We start from the raw sequence: 27866 nt of genomic DNA on the forward strand, positions 1-27866 counted from the left end.
ATTCTTTAATATAAATGACATATAAGTTTTACAAATTAGAGAGATTGACCTTGGAGTATTAAAAGGCTGCAGAAGATTCTTTTAAGGTGACATTTTTATTGAGTATATGTTTAGCTTTGTAGATTGACAGTAGAAATGTGCAGCCTACCTTTGATGTGCTTCCTACGCATTGGTATGGGTTGAAGAATCCCAATTTGCAGAGGGCTTCAAGTCACTCTAAGAAGATACTTCTACAAATGATGTCCCAGCAATGTCCAGCTAGGCCTTGCAGTTATTTCACCTTGTATTTTGCTATAGTTATGATTTTGCTTATAATCTATAAATTCCACAAATTCATCAGATGGGGAGCCTGCATATCTCTACTTGACAATTTAAAACATTATTTAAAAAAAAAAACGAAAGAGTGAAGGATGCTGACAAATGTACAATACAGAACAAGTGAACAGTGAACTGCTATTATTTTGATTTAGATATACACATGGATTGATACCAATGACTAAACCCTAATACCATACTCTGCAAAGCAGTCTCACTGCAGTCATTAGAACTGCTCTTGTGACTAAGGTGTGAGGGATTTGCCCTAGAGAAATATAGTCACTGAGCTCCAGACATAGGTTACAGGTTTTGTACTGCAGACTACTCATTATTTTGTTCAATAGGATTATGTTAGGCTAATCCTGAATAGCATTGCTCTAGAAGAATGGCAAACGTTAAAGAATTATGTGTATAATATGAATTTATTTAATTTTTCCAAAATAATGACATTAGCAACAACTTCATTTGCCTCTGCTAAATAGATACATTCAGAATTAGCTTAGTGTTATAGTGGGTAGTTTTAAACCTCCAGGGCTTGAAATAAATTTAAAGGAGGTAACTCTCACATTCTCAAGTCTCAAGATGATTTGAGAGTCTTTCTTCCCCTCTACTATTTTTTGTTTGTGTGGCTATAAAAATAACCTCAATCACTATCTTTTTTTTTTTTCTTTTATCTCATAGCTTGACAAATATTTACTCCAAATCTCATATACAGTGGAATCTGAAAACCTGTAGCATTTAGCAAACTGAAAAATACCACAGAAAGCATGCTGGAAAAGAAGGCTGAAGTAAGTCAGTTTAAAGCACAGTTGGCAATTCTTTTTGATGGTATGCTTGATCTTGTACATCTGTAATGATTCATTTATTCTACATCAATGGATCATCTCCACTTTAAAGTGAAGTTTCTGGTATTTGGCATTAATTGTTAGCAACAATTTTTTGAACAGGCCTATTACAACAGGTACTTTAGCTGAAACAGAACCGAACCCCATCTTTAGACATCTATTTGTAATTTCCAATCTGTACTGCAGAGCGTTCATGGATACATCGGAAAGCAGAGGGCTGGATTTCCCAGTACTGCACGGGGTTACTGAAGAGACTCACACCGGAATAGCTAGCCTTTTTGGTGTTGTAGCCAAGAGGGCAGAAGTCGTTGATACCAACTGAAGCAATTTTGTTGTTATGAAGATAGACCACCTGAAAAGCATAGAGGTACAGAAGTCAGAAATAGAGCTACTGGGGCAGATAAGATAATTTGATATCAAGTACTTAGTATGTGTTGTGCAATGTTATACAGAGTGACAATATAACCCTTTTTCCAAACAAATGCTTGATTCTGCTTACCTCCTGAAACATCTAGCGTATACCCAATTATAAATAATTTCTACAGAAAGAGCAGAAACTGTGCAAGGCAATCTAATAACATGATTCTCGTTTGACCATACTGTAACAAAAACAGGAGTCATACATGTTAATTATTAATTATTAATTATTAATTAATACAGTGGTTCAGAAGCATGTGCTGTATATAAAAGATGTATTTCGTGTTAATTAGTTTCTCTCCAGCTCGAATGTTTTTATTCTCATGAGTTCAACTGTACAGGACTCGGAGCCAATGTAATCCTATACTAGTGATGATTTATAATAACTGATGAATATTACTTTGCTCAAGAGTCACGATTTCCAATGAATTTTCCCAAGCTACGTGCAAGTGGTGGTTTACATTCAGGAGTCTTCATTCTTTGGGAGCTTTCTGTCCCATAAAATGTTAGTCCAAGAAAAGACATATTTTAATTCGTTCCAAGAGGCCATATTTCTAGCTATCCAGCCACATAGACCTCAGAAATACTGATGACGTCAAATGCAAATTGTTTCTCTTTTTCCTCCTGAAGGCACGGCTTTGTGAGATACCAAAGAAAACATTCTTGGGAAACATTGCAAAATGTCATTGAGTAGAGTTGAAAAAAAATCAACAGAAAAAATGTTCTTTGAAAGCATTTTTTGAGTAAAGAGGAGGCCAACGTACACAAACAATCCCATATTTGTTGTGTCCCCTCAGACACAGAGATAATGAATGCACACCTCTCGATCTATACACCTCCATAGCCACATCCACACAAAAATAAGAGTAGGAGTCTTCTTTTCCTATACAATTTTTCCATTCCCATGCAACAGTTTATGAAACTCGGATCAAGTTACTTTTTGCACAAATGCTGTATGTGTTTCTGTTCAAGACTGAAAAACCACACAAATACCATTTGGAATCTTTCATCTATAGCTCTCTGAGGCAGTATGATAAACTTTACCTGGATATATTTGTGTTCACCCAGCCCACCAGGTACTCTGACAAGTTCATTGTTGTTCAGATGGAGCTCTCTCAGATGAGGTACATTGTTAAGAGAGCCATTTTCAACTGAAGAAATAGTGTTGAAGCTGAGACCCAATCTGAAAAACAAAAAAACCCAAATAAAAAAATATGTTAAACTTGCCCACATAACTCTCTTTCTTGGGTTGATTACTGCTCTACACTACTGTTGTAGAACAGATCAGGCTAATTTTCAGAATTATGCATGAGGTACAGAGTCACCACAGAGAAGTAGTTTAGATAAAGATATTTAAAGAAGTTTGAGATCTGATGTGAACTATCATAATTATCATGATATTCAACTTGTGCTCGTGGCACTGCATACTTTCATGAGCTATATGACTAATCCCACTGAAAATGTGTACTGTGCACCTCCATCGTCACTTGTCTTTCTTTAAAAGTTGAGTAAGAGTTTCTTGCAAGACTTTAGGACCACTGGCTGTAACTTTCTTTGTTAAACTACGTAACCCAGGGTAACCAGAACTGTATAGTTTAAATCTTCACCACATCCTTCTAAGATATTTATGTAGTTAGAGCCATGTTACAGGTTGGAAACAGGACCTGAGTCATACGTATGTCCATACATGAGACATACATGTCCTGTTCAGCAGGACACAGAAGCAGCACATACACATTTCTCCTACATTCCAGTCCAGAGCTTTCATCACAAAACAATCCTTCCTGCTTTGTACATCCACATTCTGGGTTTACTAGCACTATTTAGGTCCAATTTGGAAAATCTGGTCCTATCTGTGTATTTCTGGGTTAATACTATTAGTTTGTAATTACTAAAGAATTTTTTTCAAGAGCCTCTCATAAGTTACAATGGTCTGTGCTGCAGTAAGGAATTCCGCGGTAATTTTCCAGGAGTTGTCAATACAAGAAAGACATGGACCTGCTGGAGAGGGTCCAGAGGAGGGCCACAAAAATGATCTGAGGGATGGAACACCTCTCCTATGAGGAAAGGCTGAGAGAGTTGGGGTTGTTCAGCTTAGAGAAAGAAGGCTCCAGGGAGACCTTATTGCAGCCTTCCAGTACTTAAAGGGGGCTTCTAAGAAAGATGGGGACAGACTTTTTAGCAGGGCTTGTTGTGATAGGACAAGGGGTAATGGTTTTAAGTTAAAAGAGGGTACATTTTAACTAGATATAAGGAAGACATTTTTCCAAATGAGTGTGGTGAAACAGTGGCACAGGTTGCCCAGAGAGGTGGTAGATGCCCCATTCTTGGAAACATTCCAGGTCAGGTTGGACGGGGCTCTGAGCAACCAGATCTAGTTGAAGATGTCCCTGCTCACTGCAGGGGGGTTGGACTAGATGGTTTTTAAAGGTTCCTTCCAACCCAAAGATTCTATTATTCTACAATTCTATGAATATCAAGAATGTTTTCCTTTGAGAAAAGTATTTCTATAAAGGCTAAACTTACTTCATCTAGTTTGCTATTTCTTTTTTCTTTAACCAATCTTTTTTAATTTTGAGGGAAATAATGCTCTGAGATTTATTAGTAACAGAGTCAATTAAAGAATTTAATATAGATAATCAGAATCATTTGAATGATTCAGAATCATCAGAATCATAGCAAAATAATTTGCTATGGATGAGTACTTTTAAAGAAAGTCTTATTCACAGTAATCTATTACCTGTAGCTTGTGCCTTTATGGTTTGTGCCAGCTTCAAAAGTCAGTATCTGGACCTAGTATAAAGTTACAGAACTAAAAGTTCTTGTTTGATCTTTATGGCAGAGATGTTTCCAGAAAAAATGCTGTCCAAGAATGGAAGCACATTTTATAGTTTTCCTTTTAAAAATAAGCAGTGGAAGAAAGATCTTGTTAACTAGTACATATATAATACAAATAGTCATATCATACTCATTTAAACATTACAATGTTGTCAAACTATTAAATGACAAAGAGGATTTTAATGAGATCTCCCACTGACATCATCAGGGGTTTATTTCACTCAGAATCAGTTCACAGTATCCCATATCTTTCCTAGAATTTGGTCAGGAAGAATTTTCATTTAAAAGTTGTTAGAACAAAATTCCTTTTGATTAGAGAACATCAAGATTTAGGAAAGCTTGGTGGATTTGATCCTGCAGAGCCATTTGGTCTGAAGATCCATAGGATGTGTACGAAGGACGTCAGTGATTGGTGCTCATAGTGAATGTCTTTGAAAGGACTGGGGAAAAAAAAAACATTTGGCAGAAGGCTATAAATTCTTGGTTGACACCTATCTAAACATATGTGCTACATATGCAGGTCTACAAGCAGATGTGTCACACCTGGGGAGACCAGCATGAAAAAAGCAGGTCTGACTTTCATATTGGTCTGTTGAAGCAAAAGTAACCTGTTAACACACCATAGAGATGGACAAGATCCAACTCTGCATTGGCTCATGCAGGGAAATTCTTTTAGGGAAAGAATAAAATTGGAGTGTGTAGAAAAGTGGATCTAACTCCCACAAGCAGTGAAATTATATGTAATTACATCTCATCTAAATGTGTTACAAACAAACTCTCAGGCACTTGGGCCTGTGTTTACAAATGAAATAGGTCAATATGAGTGTGTAAAATACAGGGTGATTAAGAGAGTTAGGAAAGAATATGGTCTTCATTTCTCTTCTTTTTCCCATGGGAAAAATAAGAGAAGAATTTGAAAAACTGTTTCTTAATATATTGAAATATTACTTCCTTTTATATTAGTATTCACTAATATAAACATTTTTTCCAGTGCTTTATCTGCTCTAGTCACAGTGTTCTAAATCATTGAAGATCATAAACAAAAGCATATCTAAAATCTGAAGAAATTCTCAAATATTTTTTTCAACTTCTTTTGTTTCCAACATCCCTGCTGGCCCATTTCCACATTTTTTAACAAACTTCACAATGCTCAACATCATTGTTATTCTGGGCTTGATGCAACTTCCACTGTATGGAGCTAGATCTTTCCAGTAAACTTAAGTTTGTATCCTAAAAAATAGGATATAAACAATAGTCACGTCAGTGGTGTAATGTGTATATCCTGTGGACCTCATTCTTGCATGTAACCAGGAAAGTCTTTGTTCGGTGTACATTCATGAGATTTTTTTTTCCACCACAGCACTATATGAAGAGTTTTGAAAGACTCAAGAGTAATTTTACAAGGAAAACAAACAAACAAACAAAAAGGAATAATATTGGTGGTCTGCTAGAACTCAAGAATTTAAAAGGGAATGGTCAGTAGATCAGTCCTGTTTCTCAGTGTCTAACTGTGCTTTAGGGTAGCTATTAGACTGTTGAGCGTGAGTTGACATGATCCAGGAGGAGAGTGGTCTGATCCCATACTGAAGTTCCTGTGTAAATAAAATAGCTTGTTCCTGTGGTATATAGCGCATGCTGCCCCTTAGATTTATCTGATATGCTGTCCTGGAACTCTCCCGTAGCTCCTTCCTTTCCTCGTCTGTCTGCTCTGTTATGTACAATGTGCTCATTTTTCACCAATCTCTATTCTGCCTTACTTTTCAACTTTGCAAAGAGGATTTCTGACTATGCATAGGTTGCCTGCTTAAGTACAGGCCAGAGAGCAGTTTAAAACTTGGTGCCTGCTCTGAGCAGCTCCAGATTTCCACACCATGACCAGCTGAATATCTTGCCTCTCTGTTACAGTACAGTCACAATATCACAAGGTTAGATATTTTTAGTAGTCCATCAGCACTTGCTGCATAAAACTTTATGTCTTAAGAAGGACTTCCAACAATATTGTCCATGTGACATTGCCTGTAGTGTTTTCCAAGTGTGAATATGAAAAAGCAGAAAAACCCTGTCATCTACAGGAGAGCAGACATACCCAACACCCCCCTCCTCCCGTACAGTAAATTACTCTCTACCTGAGTAGTTATCATCTTGTTTTGGGTTTGGAAGTTTTCTTTATCATTTATCTGGAGGATGTTACATTTTATACTAAGTCTCTATCATAAACAATAACTGCTTCATAGTCACCTAACCCCTAATTTTGGTATTTTTATTTTTTTGTTAAAATCCAAGAGCAGATTTTTTTTGAGCAAGAGTGAATCAAATATGAACATTAAACATAAGTTGAGATGTCTTATTTTACAAGCTCTAGAAAGCTGTTTTAAGCCTTATCACTTGGAATTGCCAGATTTGAAATACGTTAAGTTACTTTATATTTCATGGCACTAGATTACTGCCCAAGCTACTATAAACAGTGGTAAACTTAACTCCTGTTGTTCAGCAATCTTTCTTTGATTTCTGTTTTCTTCATCATGACAAGCAGAATGATTTAGATGAAGATCCAGGAATTATATCCAATAATCTGATTAACTGTGTTTTAGATCAATTACACTTCTATTTCATACAAAACTTTTAAAGTATCATAGTATTAAAATACCTTGTAGTAAAGGCCCATTTTACTACTTTAGCATGTTATCTAATGTGAAGTAATTCACAAATAATTCTGTATGTCTATAACTGCTTTTTGGAATTCTCCTCACATTTTCCTACAGTTAGAGAAACTTACTCAACTACATATTCACAGATTAGCAAGGTACAATCACTCCAAAAAAACTACACTTTTTCATGGATATTGTATGATTTTTTTTTTGGTCATGTTCCTGGACTCATTGCAGATTTGTCTTTCTTAAGAAACAAGGGAAACACTGTTGCAAGCAGTTTTGGTTCCCATGCGCTTTTTTCCTCAGTTTCAAGGGAAAATTACATGAGCAATGCCATGTCCCAAGAAAACTGCATAAACCAAAGATGGAAATACAATAAAAGAAGCATGACATAATTAAAAAATCTAATTGCTCTCTTTATCTTTTTTTTTCTTTTTATCAAAGAAACAGTTGGCCTGGGCACACATCACTCATAATTAAAAACAGCTGGAAAGCATTGTTAGAAAAAAAAAAAAAGTGTTTTGTTGTCTTTAAGTCAGTACCCAAGTCCTTAGAAGCTTTTCCTACTAAGTCATGTACCGCTTCAATTATGATAATGTTCATGAAGGCCAGAATTATGTTTTCTAATTGTATGTGTGGTGGTTACAATTTCAACTAATATTTTATATGAAAACAAGAAATGAATTCCTACTTTGCCAAGTTGGTGAGGCCAGACAGACTTTCAGCGTCAATTTTGCTGATTTTGTTGCCATCAAGGTGAAGTTCAGTAAGAGAGGGGGGAAGGCCTGAAAGAGAGAATACCATCAAATTACTTTTGATAAAACAGATTATCTTTTTTTAAAGGACTTGTGTTATACTGAGGCTCTTTTACAGTAACAAAAATATTTTATCTAAACATAGCCAAGAACAAGTCATTGAATGAAACAAGGAACTTTCACAATCATGGAAACTGAAAACAGCTAGTAACAATTTATTTGCCATGAAATAAGACCAAGCTCCTAAGGTCATTATAGAACAGGTAATTCTTAAAAAATACTAAATTAAATTCTTCTCAGATATGAATTCTAGCTTTCATGATTATGTAAATGGGACATATATAATAGTGAAAGAGCCTTCATTTTAGCCAGACTATCCACATGCATAAATATTTAACAAATAACAGCAGCAGAAAATGAGATTTTAAAGATAAGGTAAAATAATTTTAAAGTTATTTTGGGTAGGGCTTATACTAGTTTGCAAATTATGTTTATCAGGAAAAAAAATTGGAACCAAATATTTTAACTATCTGAGGTCCCTCAAAGGAACATCCAAAACAGGAAATGTGGGAAGAAAGGAAAAACAACTAGTATTAACTTTCAAAATTTTTCAGCTATTTCAAAACAATCTGTTGGCTGAAGTCTGAATAAACAGAATATAATTTCCTCTGGACTGGAACCATTCTGGTTTGGTTTGGTTTGTATTTTTTAATAGGTTATATTGAAGTTGTTCTTATTTTGTAACAATTTGCAATTAAGTACTTTTAAAAATAGCAAATGTTTCCCTTTTGTATAGGAACAACATTTTTGGCTATAAACCCACAGACTTGTGGAGGGCTGATTTTATGCCTGTAAAACTTCAGTTAATTCTACGGAGTTTACATCTTTGTAATGTTGATCAGGCTCAACGACCAGGGTTGGAGGGTGAAAACATTCTTCCACTTTATATTTCAGCTATGAGACAAGAAAAGCAAAATAACATAAAATGGCTTACTTTTGACAGTGCACCTCTTGTGGCGCTTCTCACAGTAGAAAAACATAATTTTCCAAACCAATAAAAGTCAACTGACCAAAAAATGAAATAGTCAAGTAATGGATATGCTAAGGACTGACTCAAAAGACTTCCTTAATAATTTTTTTCCAGCTGACTAGAAGTCAGTACATTGTACCTGTGCAAATCTCTGAAATATTAGTTGAATTTCTTACCTTTTGGGATGCTAGTAATGTTGGTGTCCGCAATACGGATGTAGGAGAGCCTCTTCATCCCCTGAAAAGCTCCGTTTTCAATGCCTGAACTCTTGATTGGATTGGTGCCTAGTTCTGCCAACAAAACATGGTCGTGAGCTGTGCTGCAGTGTAGGTACCTATATCCTTCAGGTCAAAGCTAATTTGGAGGCATAATTTATTGGAGCATTTCTTGGCTTTCTACATAAAATCACTGATTGAACTAAAACAACATCTTGAAAAAACACTGAGTTGATTTTTTTATAATTTCTTATGCTCGTACCTAAGACAATCACTTGATTCAGTCCGTTAAAGACAGCTTTCCTCAACTTGGAGATGTCATTCTCATGAGCCCGTATCTCCTGAAGAGACTTCGGCATGTTTTCCGGGAGTTCCTTCAGGTTGTTCTTGGACAGGTAAAGTCTTTCCAGTTTCTTCAGAGGAGCAAAAGCTAACGGGCTTATTTTGCTGATTTTGTTGTTAACAAGGATCAATGCCTGTGGAGTAATAATGAAGGAGATCTCAGATGATCACTAGGGAAATTATTTTAGGAATGAAACATTTAAAAATTACTATTCTTTTCTAGCATGTTTTGATGTCTTTTAATGGCAAATCTAGTGAGTTTAAGAAAATGCAATGCAATACTAAAACAAATAAATCAAGAACTTCTGAAACAGTAAAAGGTAAACAAGGCCTACATAACAAATACAAGTGTTATTTCATTTTTGAGGTATATGCAGATTCTGTTAAACATCCATAATTTATACCCAAGAATAAGTTCAACCCTTCCATTTGAATCCTGTAAAGAACAAAACATTCACATAAAACTAACATAATCAGTTTTGGGTTTTTATCTGATTTTGTTTATTCTGAGGATACTTTTATACCTTACCCATGATTACACATCCTTGCTAAACAGTTTTTCCTGAACAGAAAATTCTATGACTCAATATAGTGAGGGCACAGCCCAGCTTAATGAAAAATATACATATCATCACCTCTATCCTGTTAGTCTTATAGACTGCACTTATTAGATTTCTGTCTGATAATAATCTCATTTTTGCGGAGATATCAGCTATTTTTTTGGTAAGCATAACTTAGTATGGAAGGGGAGCAATTTGAAGCATCATACTCTAAGTCCTGCAATTAGGGATCATGGACTATATTTATTCTGCCTATTATGTAGGTGCCTAATCCAGTTCTCACAACAATTGTGATATCTAGACTCAGGGTAACTCTAAGCAAATTAGGTCTCTATACAGTCAGGTGAGAAAGATCTACATGAAAGCTCTGTACCTGCAATAGGTGGTCTCCGTATGCCTCTGAAATTTTATGTTACTGCTAATTCTCTTATTGATTAACCAACCATGACATAAAAAGGGAGAAGAAAGTCGAATTACTGTCAGAACAGTAATACTAATGGAAAGAATTTCAGATATGATACATATCAGAATAAATCTTATCATTCCATCTGTTTCCTATCTACATATCAGACTTATAGTGTGTCATGTTTGTGCAGTGAATTAGGTAGAATGGGCTATATCAACATCGATATAGTATCTAGTTGTATTTATTGCTAGAGAATAGCTATAGACAGTCTTTGTTCACTAACTCCATTACGATATTTTCAGAAACAGAAGACAACAGTTGCTGTTACACCACAACCTTTTATATTGCATATACTATAGTTAATATTATGTGCATTTTAATACACTTTTCATATTTTCAGAACTACAGTTTAGTTTGTTTCTTGGAGGAAAACGGAGCATTCACACAATCACAGAATCACAGAATCATTAAGGTTGGAAAAGACCTTCAAGATCATCAAGTCCAACTGGTAACCCAACACCACCATGCCCACTAAACCATGTCCTGAAGAGCCACGTCCACACATTTTTTGAATACTTCCAGAGATGGTGACTCCACCACCTCCCTGGGCAGCCTGTTCCAATGCTTGACCACTCTCTCTGTAAAGACATTTTTCCTAATATCAAGTCTAAACCACCCCTGGTGCAACCTGAGGCCTTTTCCTCTTATCCTGTCACTGGTTACTTGGGAGAAGAGACCAACACTCTCCTCACCCCAACCCCATTTCAGGTAGTTGTAGAGAGTGATAAGGTCTCCCCTCAGCCTCCTCTTCTCCAGACTGAACAACCCCAGTTCCCTCAGCCGCTCCTCATAAGACTTGTGCTCCAGACCCCTCACCAGCTTCGTTGCCCTTCTCTGGACACGCTCCAGAACCTCAACATCCTTCTTGTAGTGAGGGGCCCAAAACTGAACACAGTATTCAAGCTGCGGCCTCACCAGTGCTGAGTACAGGGGCACAATCACTTCCCTACTCCTGCTGGCCACACCATTGCTGATACAAGCCAGGACGCTGTTGGCCTTCTTGGCCACCCGGGGTACACTGCTGGCCTATGTTCAGCCGGCTGTAGACCATTCAACTCTTTCCACAGTCAGTTAAGTATTAAAACAGTGTCAAGAAATGTATCAACATCTGTGACAGCACCTCTCCATCGTGAAAACTGAGAGGTGAGAAGATAGTTTAAAATGGTATTTGATGTGTGTTTTTTCCCTAATGGATTCCTCTTGCATATCATCCTGAGCAAAGCAAGCAGTGTGTTCTGTACATGGTTTCACTGACTACATGTAAAGCTGGGCATATCTGGTTTTAATTTTGTGTTTTAGCTAGCAATAACACATTTGAAAGAGGAGGTAGAAAAGGTCACTCACAGTTCAACAGAGTATTTCCCTAATAATAAGTCTCTCCCAAAATAAATATATCGGTCAGGGGAAGCCATGGCCCCAACTCTTTTTTATTTGAGCCTGAGCTATAAGAACTGCCATGAGAACACATGGGGTACACACGGGGTGTGGTTTCCCAAGTCATCATTGCCAGAATCATGATACAGATGTACATTCTGCCCATAGTGTAATACAGCTACCTGCACAATGTTAGGACATGGGAAACAATCCAGATACTTTGAGGGGTACAGCTTGAATTATGCAGATGAGTTTCTTTCACTGTTTTTATCATAATAACTGAATAACTGAATGTGCCACTGCTAATTACATTCTTTTTTTTTTTCTTAATTTTACCATGGATTTCTTCTCCATAGAAGTCTTAGTCAAATTCAGTATGTTCAGACTCATCTTATGAGCACTTGAAATTTTTATCCTGCATCCTGCTTTGTGCTGCTTGGTGATTTACTTCAGCTAAAAATCTGCCTTATCTTTTTTCTTTCTTATTTGATTCATTTTAACCTTGTTGCCTTTTTGATAAAAAAAATGTTTGGGCTATGATTATCACAGCTGATGATCTGATGTGAAATATTTCTTGCTGGAAACAGATAGGTATGCATTCAGCTAGACACTGAAGTGTAAATATTCTCTGAGTAGTTGATGTTAACAGGATTGTTACAGCTCTTCAGAGCAGAACTGATAGTCCTGACCAAAACCAGAAATTACCTACGTATCTAGGATTAATCCGTTCTGCTTTGCCAATGCTTTCTCCTGAATATGAACATGTTATCTTGGGGAAACACACAGAACTGCTGTTTTATTCAAACCTTCAGAAAGTCTTTCACTTAGAAATGATAGTATCTATCAAAGGTATGTTTAAAAATACTGATTTCACAGCGGGAACATATGTGTGGTGTATAAGGTGGGAAGGTATCACAAGCCTGTAGTTTTTAACTTTTTTGTACTAGAATATAATTTCCCACTTACACCCTGCTCTGCAAGTCCCTGCTCCCATATTTTAAACCCGCACTATTTTTTCCACACTGTTGTTCATCTGTAAAGAAGAAAAATAAACCCACACATCAGAATTTGCAAGAGAAGTTTTACTGTCTCCCAGAGCAACAGCAAATGATGAGGATAACACACGAGCACAGCACCTGGCAAGCCATACCCTTGGGTTCCTTTCCCACTTCACAATAACTCTATTATATGCAAGACTTAAATAACTAAGTTATTAGCCTTGGAGCAATGCTGTTTACTTTCCTCAGAATGTGCTCCGTATGGTTTGCATGTAACAAAAGTTAAAACAAAACAAAATAAAGTAAAATGAAAAACTCAGGGGAATTTGGAGGTCAATGAAAACAGGAACTAGAGGAGAAAAACCTAGGGAAAACATCTGCAGGCAGTGCTATTGAGGAAGGGATGTCAGGCAAAAACATGCCACATGGACTAGCTATCCCAAATAAAGCCCAGATGGCACGATAGGGCATTATATTCATCTTGTTAAAGGACATAAAAGTATTTCGAACAGGGCAAGAAGTACTCAGAGGGAAAAGTAAGAGTCAGTTTGAAACTGCTGAAAGTGCTGGAGTCCTTAGTCACAGATAACACTTGCTAGCATGAAATCATTTGGCAGAAATCAGACAGCCTAGAACAAAATCACAGGAACTGAAACTTTTATTCAAAAATCAGTCTTCTTCCATGCTTCCATTTTTAGTGGAGGGAAAAGTATTTAGTTTAAAATAAATGTACTCCCTTCCCTCCCCCCAAAAAAAAGAATTGAAGCATATCACCAATACACAATACAAAAGGCTGAGCACAGAAATGTAGAGCTTTCAACATGACCCGCAAAGATATTTAGCCATAGGTAAGAAAAGAGGCAAGAAAGAAAGAGAAAATAAAGAGGGACAAATATATCAAGTATTAAAGGCATCATTAGTCATGCTTTAAGGGTTCATAGCAATTTCCTATGGATAAGAGAAAAATTCTCTTCCATCCTCATTTTCCTGAGATAAAACCTTTTTCCTTTGTTATGTATAGCATGTAAACATTGCACAGTAAACATTGACTTGGTTGTAATATTGCACTGTGGTAAGAACTGTGGACCGCCTTATCATGACCAGCAGTTTAAGCAGTGTTTAGAGAGGAAAAAAATCCAAGCTTGGCTCCAAAGGTGGCCTACTTTTTACTAAAACACCTCTGGTATTAGCATAGTCAGAAAAAAAAAATCACTGTATGACAGGAATAGATGCTGGCTCCACTGAAGTCAGTGGGAGTCTGGCCATTTAGCTCCCTCTGGTCTGGTTTCTACCTCAAATATTTATTCCCAAAACAAAAAGGAGGATTCACAATTCAGGAAATTTTTGGAACACTTGTTGGCAGGCTTTTGTCAAAATACACCCTGACAAACTGCAGAGGGAGCGTCTGGCAATCGTGTAGGAACTAGCATAGGGTTGCTCTTCTTGGGGTTACCAAAGCTTACAATTTTTGCATTGTCTGTGGGTGGGGAGCAGGGGATTGTACCTTTTCATGTAATTTCATTACGTGAGAATCTCAGGGGATTGTTCTGAGGGGTTTTCATCCCTACTTTTGTTCTTCTTAATTTAGAATACTTTGAAGCAAGAGCCCTGCCAAAATCAAAAGTGAACTGTAAAATGATCAGCAAATTGTTATCAGCCATAATACATGGTGAAACATCTGTTTTGCCAGCTGGGGATGGTACTCTTACCTAACATCAAATCTTTAATGATGCATGTGTCCTTCAGGGTTTAAACTGAAAAGTCAATCCGCTGACCCAACGGAATTTCTTTAATTTCCTGGGTTATGTATTAGATTATTACCTGGGTTTTATTACAGTTCTGCTAGGAACAGTAATGCCTTAAGCTCAGGAGTCAGGAATCCAAATAAAAATCATAATAAATTTCATCCTTTTTGTTTGCCTTATGTATTTAGTTGTTAAGATATACTCATAACCTGGACATATAGTCAAGTTTTTCTGCCAAATTAATAGGAGTGGATGTACACTTAGGGGGGAAAAAAAAAAAACAGCAAACAAGAACACAAAAAATATAAAATGGAACTTGACTTTCTTCTCTAATTGTGTTACACCAGGAGACAGAAATCTACAAAATAAGTATTCATTTAAAAACTCATTGTAAAAGTCATAAACATTAGTAAACTTGAAGGAACAAAGAGCCCCTGAATCCATGGGGACCTGAACAGAATTCCAGATGTTATGTCTCCTGAAGGGCCCATGATCTACAGTTAAGGCAGGAAAAGGATAAAAGTATAAAAAAACATGACGGTGCAATTATTCTTTGTTTGTTGTTACTTAAATTCTTTGGTAAGGTAAATTCTAGGGTCAGGTGGATATAGCTAAGAAAGGCAAGGCAAAAGGGATGACATGGAAACAATAGGGAAGAGATGAATGAACTGTGAGGGGAGGAATGGCAAGGTATTGAAATGACAGCCTGTCAGTATAAATGAAAGGAGACTGTGGAAAGCAGTTTGATGACACCCACAGTACCTTGGTGAAGAATCTCGCAAAGCCAAGGAGCCCGCTGCAGATGTGTGTGGATGGCGTTTGAGCTCTCACCAGCAAGTCTTGTGCAACCTGACCTGCACAGATGACCAGGGAGCAGCTGGCTCTACGTTCTCCTGCTCCAGCAAAAAGTAAAACTAATGCTCTGGAGTTCTAGAGAATCTTTCAACCCTGTCCCTGTCTACTGAGGCAAGCATTTGGGACATTCATTTTATCACAATTTACTTGTTTATTTTATTGTTGTGTTCTGTAACCTTTCCTTTTTTCATTAGCTTAGTGCACTGACTCTCTCCAGAATTTTCAAGACCTCAAAATATTTTCTTCTGACGTTTTCCTCACATGTAAAGACCTGTACCCTCTGCACATTAAAATGTTTTGCATGTATGCGGTGTGTTGCACGCTTGTTTCAGTGAAAAATCTCATTGTGTGTTAAGTATAATGCAAAGGAGAACCTGAAGTAATGAGAGCTCTCTAAGGGAGTTCTGCATTTCAGAATTTTTTTTTCTTTTCAGAATATTTGTTAGAAACCTACATCTGCACCAAGCAAAAAATAAATTAAAAAAAGATATCTCTCAGTCCTGTTAAGAATGTTTGCCATTTATGATAGTGGGTATTGAGTTCAGAGAGAGAAACTGGACAGACTTTTTTGTCTTTGTTTTTTTACGGTATGTCAGTGGTTACTGATTCTTCTGTGATTTGCAGAGCATTATGTTTACTTAACTTCTCTTTTAATTATGCCTGGGAAAAAGGAACTGAAGCTGTAATGAGTCATCAGAAGACCACGTTCTTTCATTAATATTTTTTGATCTATTAGGAGCTTTTCTGTATCCCTGGAAGATGTTCTTATATTTTTCTTCAGTTAATCTGGGCTCTTGTCCTTCCATAAGGAGTCTTCTCTTGATTACAAAAAAAAAAGAGGAGTGCATGAAAGTTTTCTAAATGCAATATATTATTTTTTGACTTGGTATTACTACAAAGAGTGTTTCAATTTATTTGCCCACACATTTAGTGTTGATAATCCCTTAGTGTGGATGTGGTCATAACCTTAAGTCCCAAGTTTAAATCTTTTATCTCTTTCATGCAGGTCTTTTCTTTCAGTATAAATACAACTGGTTCTAGCACTGTTAAATGCACAACCATGGCTTTGCATAGTTCTGCCAGCTTAAAGTAAGCAATGTTCCATTTGATTTCAGGCCAATAGTGCATTCATCTTCTTTTGCTGTTCTAACACTGTGCCATTAAAAAATTCCTGTTGGAAAAGCATGCAGTTACTATTCTGTTGTCTGTGCTGTTCTTATAGTGATCTAACACACAGTAGTTTCTTTTACCTCTTTTTCCAAGTGCCAGGCGTTATGTTGGTTTATTTTGGCCTTGGCACACAGCATGCAACTCCATGTGCATGGAGACTCCTCCTTCACTCTGCATGAGGGCTTACTCATGTAGTATTTTGGATTTTTTATTGTGTCCATGGGGTCAAAGTACTGTACTCTATCCAGAGTGTCAGTCTGCCTGGAAAATTCTGACAGTTTCATAGAAGACTTTTTTCCTGGCTTTTCCAATAGCGCCTCTCTGATTGTTCTGCCACAGGTCTAAATCATAAGCAAGGATTTCACATAATATCAGACAGGTTTCTGAAACCACAAAACTCCATCCTTGGCCCTAAAAAAAGACTGTCATCTATTTTTTCCCTATTCTCCCAAGCCCTCTGGTAAAAAAATATATCTTAGCTTTCATTTTTAAATAGCGTGAAGTTTCACTGAGTTCTTTAGTACAACATTAATAGTTTAGCCACTTTTTCCTGGATAAATTTAAAAATAATAAAAATATCAAGTGCAACAAAACTGTTGACTCTGGTGTTTTCTGGCAGGCATCTACTATTTACAGATAAATATTCCCTTAGTTGCATCCTTTTCTAATTGCTTGTCATATTTCCACAACTGCAAATTTTAACTGCTCTTTTACTTACTCAGGAAAATTTTCTGATACAAAGAATATTTTTGTAGGTACTAATTTCTCTTCCATTTTTATTTCCATGTATTTTGCATTCAGAACATAAGCAGTTATATTTGTGCTGAAAGAGAAGCCACAGGCAAGTTACAGGTAGATGATTTTTCTTCTTACTGCATCTGGTTTTTAGTACAAGTTGAACTCTAGGTTCAACCCAACTTGTTCATGAAAATCTCTTCTAAATCTATTACATCTGTGGTTGGTGATATCTATAGGAATTAGGAAGGAATTTAAAAGGAATATTCAAAAGGAATAAACTGAATATACTGTTCATTTTTTTTCAAGAGCTATGAAAAATGGGATTTAAGGAATAGTTCCCTAAAGTGATCACTTTATGCAAGAACTTAACTGCAGTTGCTGATAATTTTAGATTTTGGAACAATAATACTGATAACTTATGTAAATCTTCCTGATTTAGAAGAGTATAAGAAGGTTTAGGAAAGTCTAAGAAGTCTAGGAACTGTTGAACACCACACTGTCAAATGTAATAACACAAGACATGTTTATCAGGGATTATGATTAAAAAGCATATACATGATACACATTTATATATCTCACACACACACACATATCTCCTTAAAACAAAAGTGACAATCGAGCTCTGTCAACAGCAAAGCTTTGGAGTCATATTTATCTAAAAACAATATTCCCCTTTCACTATGACTCTGAAGAATATTTAATTGCAAGTTGGGGAATGGGAATCATTCCCAGATATTACACAAGAAGAATGATGCCTGCTGAGACTAAAGATGGTGACTAGTTACATAAATATAGTGCATGACTAAATTAATATTTTGGGGAGGAGATTAGAGGATCGTTTTTTTGTTCTTGAGTAAATCCAGGAAAACTGCCTTGTTTTGAAGGTTATTTGTTAAAACTTATATTACTGTTTTCACTCTTTCGTATGATTTGCAGTGGTTCCTAAGCATGTACTGGGTACTTTTGGGAGTAAGACAAATAAATAATCTCTTCACTGAAGAGTTACCTATTTAGTTCACTATAAAATTATATCTGCTGTAATAAAGGAAAGAAAAAACCCCATAGAGTTAACCTCAATGAGATGACATAGTTCACAAGAGCTTGACTCACAGCAGGATGTGTAACAGAGACCTGAGCTGAGTGCCAAGTAGGCAGAAGTCACTGGGGGCACTGCTTTTCATCTGCAATGCCACGCTCTGACTCATTTCATGCAGTGTCATGAAGAAGGATTGTGAAAAGATTAATTTCACTGACAAGACATTTTTAGCACCTTGCCGATGATCTTCATTGAAAACACAGGACTTCTCTCCAAGGTGGAAGAAAACCAAAAGAAGTGGGCAGGAGTTAGGGTGTTTAATCTGTTCAGTGGCCAAGGAGAGGAATTGAAAAACAATTCTGGGGCACAAGTCATCTCCTTCTAAAACCAAGTCAGATGAAATGTGATGTAGAAGCACCTACTTCTCTTTGTTGACTGTAGAGGTTATCTATGTAACTAGCTCAAGTATAGACACCTTTGTTAAAATTAGATGACACGAATCTCATGATTTACTCATGCGGCTCCCTCCACTACGGACAGATTGGCATTGTGCCTATTCCTAGAAATTTTTTAAAACTTTTCTTCTTGATGTTGCATTAAAACAAAAATTTAAGAGGGAGTTTATAAGTAATTAAGGAGATAAATGCTTTATAGGGTTTTTATTTTCTCCTCGTATGAGTGGATGAATGCATTTTATTTTTTAAAACAGTTCTTGTTTGGGTGATGGCATTGGCATCATGAATGGATAATAAATGGGAGTTGGCTTCTTGGTTGTGAATGAAAACACAGAACAGAAAGAGACTGTGAAGAGCCAGGAAAGAAAAGCCAAGTAGTTTATATTGGTTATAATCAAAAAGCATCAAATGGAATAACACGCAGAATAAATTGAGTTGGTGAAAGGCTAGAAAAATAATATTTTCAGAAATATGCCTGAGTTGGGGTATTACTTTCAAAGGCAGAGGAGTAATAGCCTTTTCTGATCTGGAGAGAAAGAGATGTTTCAACAAAAGTGAGGCAAGACTATGAGGTATGAATTTTAAGATGTTGATTAAAAGCATAGAAATAAAGGAGGAGGACCTCAGACAGAGAAACAAAAATTTGGAAACAGAGGAAGGTAGTTGTCTGATGGAAACTTGGAAAAGAAGAGGTGAGCCAGAAAAAAGGGCAGTCACAGAAACCAGGGAAGGAAAATATTTCAGCAAAGAGGAAAACAGACAGCAGTGTTGGAAGAGAATGGCAGGCAAAGGAGGATGAAGATGGAGTTTTGTTAGGAGAAGGTTATTGCAAAAACAAAATTCCATTGTAGTGCAGGGGGCAGAAGATTGATTTGAAGATTCCTGACCTAAAATTAGTACAGAAAAACTGCTGACAAACATGGTGTACACAAGTTTCTGTGAGCTCAGAGATGGGAGGGGAAGGAATACAGCAAAAAGGGAGTGAGTTGGCAGCGTTGAGGTGGATCTGCCTTTTAAATAGAAATAACGAAGTCAGTGTGCGAAAGGGACTGTAAAAATAAATAAAGAGGTGAGAGAAGTTATGGTGGAGATCAGGAGACTGAATGGACAGGAAACAGGTATGAAGAGCTGAAAAGAGATGAGAAACTTCTGTGGTATGAGAAGAGAGTTTGCAGAAGAGGAATGGGAAAGGAAATAAATTGGCTGGGCTGGTGGAGGATCAGAGTATTTCATCAGTTTTCCTTAAAAACCTGAGTACCAGGCCAAAACCACATTTTCTCCCCCTTTTTTTTTTGCAAATGTTGGTTCATTTATATACTTACATGAAGATTCTTCAAGTTCTTGAAATCTCCTTCTTTAATTTCAGTGATTTTGTTGTTCTGTAAGTCCAGCAGAGTTGTGTCAGGAGGAAGGTCTCTTGGCACTTTTTCCAGACCTAGGGACAGTGAAAAAAATAAACAACTGACTTTGAAAGAAACTTTAAATAGGTGTTAGCACTTTTCTTAGCATCATTTACCTTTCAGTAAACACCATTTCTAGAACTCATTTCCTGAAGAAACTTATGAAGACTTATCTGAAAGTATTTCTGTCTCCAGCTGGTCAAAAGGAGCTTTATTTTGTTATGTCAAATCAAAATTTATTTATTCACATTTCCATTTTTCTGAGAAAATAGCTGAGTTACAGCTTGAAGCAAAGGATTGAGTTTGGGAAAATTATTTCTAACACGTTTAATTCCACTGAATTGTATGAATAAAAATTGCTTTCAGAAAGAGGTATGGTATTTATTAATTCCACTGTGTGTTAGCTTTTGTGGACAGAGAACATTTCCTGCTATTTAAAAGGTAGTAGGCTTTTTTGAAAGAAGTACAATAGTTAATTATAATCATTTCCAGAAAAAATACTGTTTGTTTGACAGTAACTGAATAACTTGCAGTAAAGTCCACCTTAAAAAAAACCAATCCACCTCCCCCCTTTTCTTTCATCTGTAACTATGTCCAAGTTTTCTGGAGAACAAATCTCTTGGTTTCACTACAACTGCCAAAAGAACATCAGACAGTTTAAATTAAAGACTCTCTTTGGGACTATTTTCTGAATAGCTGATATGTAAGTCCGATGAAGTCATGGAAATGAAATTATTTAGTGTTAAATAACACTTGCTTTACCCAGCTTTCCTTTCATACTGTGACTTGGAATAAAGCAAATCTTTTCTAGTCATTCTGATTTACCACAAAATTAAAATGTTCTTTCCTAGCTAGTGTTTTTGGGTTTTTTTTAACAGAATGTGAAATGCTAATTGAATGGTTGGTAGGAAAATTTTATAGACACTAATGAAGTCTCTATATGGGCATCTAACAGAAGTGGACTTCTCTGGGTAGAACAATCTTTTTACCAGTAAGGTTTTTAACAAGTATTTCTGAAGCTATATTTGAACTCTTCTGGGAAAGATCTCTCTGCAGGTATCACCTGATAGCAGACTGCATGATGTTGTTCTCAGCTGAAAGATACATACCTATATATATTATCTTCTTAAAGTACGTATTTTAATTTCCAGCATGGCATTGCAAACAGTGAGATATGCTTGCCCAGAGATAAGGTATGTTTTGTCCACAAAGGTTGTGGAGTCTCCATCCTTGGAGATATGCAAAAGTTGATTGGAGACAGCCCTAAGCAACCTGATCTAGCTGACCTTGCTTTAGCAGGTGGGTAGACTAGACAATCTCAAGAGGTGACCTCCAAACTCAGCAGTTCTGTGATTCTGTGATGTTTAACGTTCATCACAAATGTGTTTTCACACCTGGAATGTAGGTTTCTCTGTCAAAATCCAATGTTAAGCAAAACCCCTTCTCTTTCAATCCTTTTTAGAATATGTATATATATGTAAAATAAAACAAAAAAAAATCGTTGGCTCTCATTTGGAAGGATTATGGCAAACCATGAAAATAAGTATAAGCTTGGTATTATATTTAATCTTTTTAACCTACATGAAGAGCACTATTCTAAAGTTACTACTATAAAACTACCATAAACTCTACAGAGGCCACAGTGACGTGTGCTGGAGCTTTTTACTACAATTAGTGTTTTTTCACTAAAGATTTGGCCGTATATTAGTCCATATAGAACATATTCTATTTTCCTACCATTACAAAAATTTGGGTTCTGAATTTAGAAAACATCACAGCCACTTTTTCAGATTTATTTTCCCACTCGTAAGTTCTCTAACATTAGCTAAAAAATTATGAAAATATTTTGATCTGATACTTATTTAAAACTGAGTACAATATTAACCTGGCTGAGTTCTGATCACACCATCATCCAAAAATTTTAGCAGCACAATCATACCATCCTGGGATGAATTAGTAAAAGCTTCTGCCGTACATAAAATGACAAGAGCCAAAGCTCACATCTCATCCTGTTTACCTTACTGATACTCAGTGCATGCACATATAATACAGATTAAGATTCTTCACATTACCAAAATAACCTTTCCTCATTCAGGCGTGGACTTCATTTTTACTGAAGACTGTTGCAAAACCCTCATTACTTTCAGAACTGTAGGACTAAAGTTCCAAATATATAAAAATGTGATACCATATAATTTGTATGTTGGTTGTCTTTGGACAGTTTCTGTCCTCAGCGGACAGGAATGATGTCAGCAACTAAAAATTCTTTCCCAAAAAACACTACTTTTTCAAGATCATAATTTTGTTATAAGAAGATATTACACTCTAGCAACTTTTATAGAATTTTTCACAAAAAAAAAGGTTAATTATTTGTATTCAGAATAATATGACTATGTTCTGGTTGTCAGTATATTTCTATTAGTAGACTGGTATCTGTAAATAAGTGCTTATGGCAGAAACTAGGGGACATGAGAGCTATATAGCTGTCCTTTATGTGATGGCCTTGGAACATATTTTGTAAGAACACTTGCATTGCTACTGAAGGGATAATTTGCCAGAGACTAAACTTTAAATTAAATTTCCACCTGTACATTTCAAGCTTCACATGTCAGCTTCTAAAAGCCCAAGTGTTATCCATGAATAAGGTAGAAATGACAATTTCTCAGAGCAGTGAAGTTAAACTTTAAATGTTTCCTATTACAACAATAAGACAAACCTAATAATCAGTTATCCATTTGTGAAAAGTGATTTATAAAGGCTTCCTATCTTGTACTAGAAACTAGGAGGATGTAAAATACAATGATTAGCTTTGCATGCAAAGAATATAATTGTCATCCCTTAAAGTGTTAAACATATTTTATTACCTGTATCTCATGTATATTCTGTTATGCATTTCCTGAAGCTTTTTAAAAAATGTTTCAGAAAACAGCTATATAAATTATATTTGATTTTTGTCTTGATTCATTTGAGTTTTGAAGAACAAAGCATAGAGGAGTACAGGATGCACCCTGAGTGCTGGAGAGACATTGCATTATCATTAAGAAGTTTAGTACATCCTGAAGCTGGAGCTTCCATCAACTAGAGCTCTCCAGTGGAGATTGAGTCTATCAATGGGTCGATCTGGACACTGCCTTGTAAAATCAGCAGATAAATAATTCAGGACTAAACTGTGTTTGAGGTGTGGACTCCGTCCAAGGGCTTCACCACTTGTCACATCTACAATGGCTTCATGAGCTGTGCCTCAGCTTGCAGGTCCAGGTCTGTATATAGGTAGATGTATCTCCACACAGATACATGTAGGAGGAGCATCGGTGTAGTGCAAACTAGTCCCTGTGCTGGAAATTCCCTGCCTGGAGAGCAAACCTTCAAACCTTTCTGGTCAGGACAGGTTAATAGACAGCCAGTTCAGATGAATGGGGAAGCCTGGATTAACACGACAGCATGACAGAATTTGAACTGAATCAAGAAAATTGTAATGCCACTAGAAGCTGAAATGGCTCCTGGGATAGAATTACCATTTCCCAGGAGGATTTTTTTTATTCCTGTGTCTGGGAGACTGAGCAGTTTAGAGGGGAGCTGTAGGCTGTCTTTGCTACTCATTTCTGAGAAACTCAAGTGATGCCGATATACTTCTGAATCCATGTTGTACAGTACGACTGCATGTCCACCCACAAATACCCTCCAGTGAAATTTATGTAATACCAGCTGAAAGGGGAACTGGTGTTGGAAAATGTCAATTGAGTCACCTCTCAATCACTTTAAGAACAGTTTACACAAGTATCCCAGCTTTTGGCTGTGATTTTTTATACATTAAAACTTGCTTCTTAAAAAGCCATATGAAAATCTCTCATAGCAGTCTGACTTTCTATGTGAATAATCACTGCTACACAGTTTGGTATTCAGTTCCTTGGAAATATTTCAGGCCTCTGGTTACTAAGATTAACTTATAACTAATTAAAGATTTATGTTCTTCTACTTTTCCCACTGTATGTTAAATTGAAAATACATATGTCTTTAGTTATTTTGGTTGAATAAAACTAAGTCAGTTATTATTTAAGTTGATAAATACATTTTAAAAAAATTATACTTACTCACAAATGAGTAGAAATGGTATAGCTCCACCCTTCAAAATCCTTGAAGGATTTCCTTCCCACTGAAATTAAGAGCCTAAAGATTCTGGAAATATACAGGATTTAATAAACCAGTTACCCTTAGTCATAAAGACCATTTCGATTTGCACTAAAATACTTCTTTGGGAGAAATCATGACTTATAGAAGCTGAACTGCCATCAGTTCCTGTAGCACAGGTCAGATCTGTATTATTCTCTGCAGATTTCTATGAGTAGAAATTTTCTTCTGTTCTACCTTATTAACCTGTAGCACACAACCATTCCCACCAGTGTACATGTAAATGCATCTGTGTAAAAATGCATGCATATAAAAACACATAAAGAACAGAATATTCCATAGAACTACAAAGTGGGGGGAAAAAAAAAAAGTCTGTAAGTAAGCTTGAAATATTTCCTTTTGTTGGTCAGGATCAGCTGAACTTTTATTATACCTGGCAGAAGTTTTCCTAACTTTTTCTTATATTAGTCGCTACGCCACAGATTTTTGGAATAACAAACACAATCAAAATGCATTCATCAAAATCCAGCAGAGCTGGATCATCAACAGATTTCTTTCATGCAGACAACAAGGGCCCACGCTCACTTTTGGAAGCACTGAAAAGCTCATCTACAGTCACCTAGAAGATGTTTGGCAGGGAGAGGTTAACAGGACTAGGAATCCTTCCTTAGTGGGAAGATGGAGAAGGAGACGACTGCAGAAATCAGGCTTGTCTCCATGGGATCTTCTCTGTGTAGGGTGTCACTTTTTCTCATGATTTCTTAAGTGATTGCCTCACCTCCTGGAGAGGACAGAAGGCTGATGAGTCTGGAGATTTTATGAGACCAGAAATTAGGCAGAGAAGAGCCAAGGCTGGTATAATTCAGCCCTTATCCAGTCCCTGAGAGAGCAGCAATCAGTGGCTAGCCATCTCCTGTGTAGCACTGCACCAGTCCAACTAGCATATGCCGCCATTTAGCCAGCCAAACAGGTGTAGGAGATACAGCAAGGATTTGGGAATAGTGTGAGGACTAAGGGAGGTTAGGGGCTGGGTATACACGACAGGCTTTTTTACTTTTACAGCTGAGGGAATAACTTGCTGAGCTACAGGAGCTGTGATCAGGTGGAATTGTCTGACCCACAAAAGCAGAAGGGTGACTTGAACCCTCCTCGCTACGAAGGGATTTCAGTCCACTGCTCCAGTTTCTAAGAAGTGAGAGCCACAAGTTAGTCTGCAATTTGGCATGGAGCCACGTTTCTGCTGAAGCCATACGACTATGCAGAAAAGGAATGCAAGATTTATGGGGCCAGCAAGGGAGACTAAGCAAATGGAAGTCTGAGTCCGTAGCCCAGAGATGAGGACATTTCCCTGAGAATTGCATCCTTGCAACACATAGTCAAAATAACCAATATGTGAACAGTGCCAATTATAAACAACTTTAAGAACGCAAGAGAGTTTGTGGTTTGATTTTTTTGTTTGTTTGTTTGGGGTATTTTGTGGGGTTTTTTTCCCCTCTACCTATCCATTTTACAACAAGCAGGGGTGGGGCTTATTCCTCTGAATAAACTTTCCCTCTCCCAGCCAGAGAGAAGGGGTCAAAAGGCAGAGAGACATCTGAACGCTGAAGTTCAGATACATGTGTTATTACGTTGCAACACTATTATCACAGGGGCCATAAAATGGGGCTCTTTTTAAGACTCCTTCAGTTTCCACAAACAGCTGCTGCCAGCTGAGGAATCTGGGCTGAGCTACGTGTAATTCCCAACCGCCACCATCAGCGGCTGCTCTGCCGGCGGAGGCGGCCTCGCCAGCAGCTGCCTGCGCTGCCCGCGCCCGCTGCCGGGGGACGTCCCTGCCCAAGCCCAGCTCCGCAGCATCCCGCGGGCGGGCAGCAGCCCTCCCGGGGCGAACGCCCTTAGTAACTTAGTCACGGAGGGTAACAGGACTCGAGGAGTGCTTCCTGGAAGGGTGGCGAGGAGCTTAACGCAGCTTTGAATGATTCGACTTGGAAAAGTCCACTGATGTTTTCCCAGTCTATGTGTTTCAGTATTCACTGGAAATTCGTTCTCTGTTGTGTGGGGTTTGCAAATAGGAGTAATACTGTTATTGGCATCCTACCATTCATAAAAGAAGAAACTATTTTCTTTCTCTACAGAGAAGTATCTGCAGCCTCCTCCTCTCTCCCACTTTCAAAGGAAAAGTTTGTTCTCCACCTTCCCCTCACTTTCTATGAAGTCAGCAGTAATATTTTTTTTCTAAGAGATATAAAAAAGCAGTGTCCATTGGAATGCATGAGACTTAAAATACATCTTCTTAAAGGTAATTCACAACCATTTTTCAGACTTTTTTTTGCTCTTCAACCTATAAGACTCATCTGCCATTAAGATCCACTTTGGACTTATTTTTATCACAGATTATTATTTTTGTATACCTCTGATCCTTCCCATAGGAAAGAACAAGAAATTTAACTCCATCCCCTGCTAAGGAGGCCTCTCACAAAGGTAGACCTACTGATATGTTACTAGTCCATTTTTTTTCCAAACATTTACAACATTGCTTCCCAGAAGAGCATGAGGAACACAGAAAAATAGAAACAAATTCACGCATCATGATCAAATGCACAATTCTCTGTTATTATGGTAGTAATAATTATAAAGGCCCTAGAAAAGGTTTAAAAATGAATGCATTGCTTTAACTATTTTCCATTTCCACCCACTCTGTAGTGAACACATATTTCAAAGTATAACGGATATTGCAAGCTACAGATGTTATGAATTATTTTCCAGTGCTAGACACATTCTTGGTACAGATAAATTGAACCTCCTGGCTCCAAAAGCTAATACCTAAGAGTAACGATATGTTCGTGAAACTAAAAGTCAAGCAACTTCTATTTCTGTGTTCTTTCTAACTGACTTTAAATTTCAGAGGTCTGGAAGGTATGTGCGTTCTCAAGAAGCACTGAAGTATTTTAGAAAGGCAGAAAAATATTCTGAAATAATCATGAAACTTCAGGGATTAAGACATTAAGTAAAAAACCTCAAATATTATGAGTTTTCTGAACTCCTAGAATTGCCAGCTTTACATTTCCCACTGTCATGGTTACAGACATAAAACATCCCATCAGAGAACAGCAACTGTCCTGTGCGATTCATGCAATCTGCCAGTACCATGTGCATAATGGCTTTAGTCAAAGTGGATGCAATACAGATGTATTATCTAAGAGTACTCATGCATTAAGTTGAAACATTTATTTCTTGCATGTATTTTACAGTAGTCAGAAGAGAGCATTTCAGTGACTCAGAAAAGTGAGCATTATCTAACAAATTACATTTTGAATGATCCTTTGGAGTAATATAATTTGATGTTTGCCTGGTTCACAGTTTAAGCAGCAGGCAACAGATGACAGTTTAAGGATAGCTCCCTCAATTTTTACGTTGGGATTTACCAGAATTAGCACTAACATAATAGAGTAGCCAGAAAGAGTCATTTGGCAGGGGGATCTTCTCCGGTTTCAAGTAAACTTACCCCTTCCTGTTCTGACCACATGGTCATT

General features: G+C 37.0%; 1 protein-coding gene across 1 annotated transcript in view; it reads right to left on the reverse strand.

Annotated features, from left to right (window-relative positions):
• Nucleotides 1-568: 568 nt before the first annotated feature.
• The window catches only part of DCN (decorin), a gene marked incomplete at its 5' end in the record, with an annotated part of 36046 nt that continues 8748 nt past the window's right edge, over nt 569-27866 (reverse strand). Inside the window, 6 exons of the mRNA XM_082007554.1 lie at nt 569-1512; nt 2622-2760; nt 7758-7851; nt 9028-9141; nt 9329-9542; nt 20128-20240. Of these exons, the coding sequence (XP_081863680.1) occupies nt 1318-1512; nt 2622-2760; nt 7758-7851; nt 9028-9141; nt 9329-9542; nt 20128-20240 (869 nt within the window). The 3' untranslated portion in view covers nt 569-1317. The remainder of the gene's footprint in view (nt 1513-2621; nt 2761-7757; nt 7852-9027; nt 9142-9328; nt 9543-20127; nt 20241-27866) is intronic.

Source organism: Phaethon aethereus (assembly GCF_964289735.1).
Source record: "Phaethon aethereus genome assembly, chromosome: 1".
In the NCBI taxonomy this organism is placed as follows: Eukaryota; Metazoa; Chordata; class Aves; order Phaethontiformes; family Phaethontidae; genus Phaethon; species Phaethon aethereus.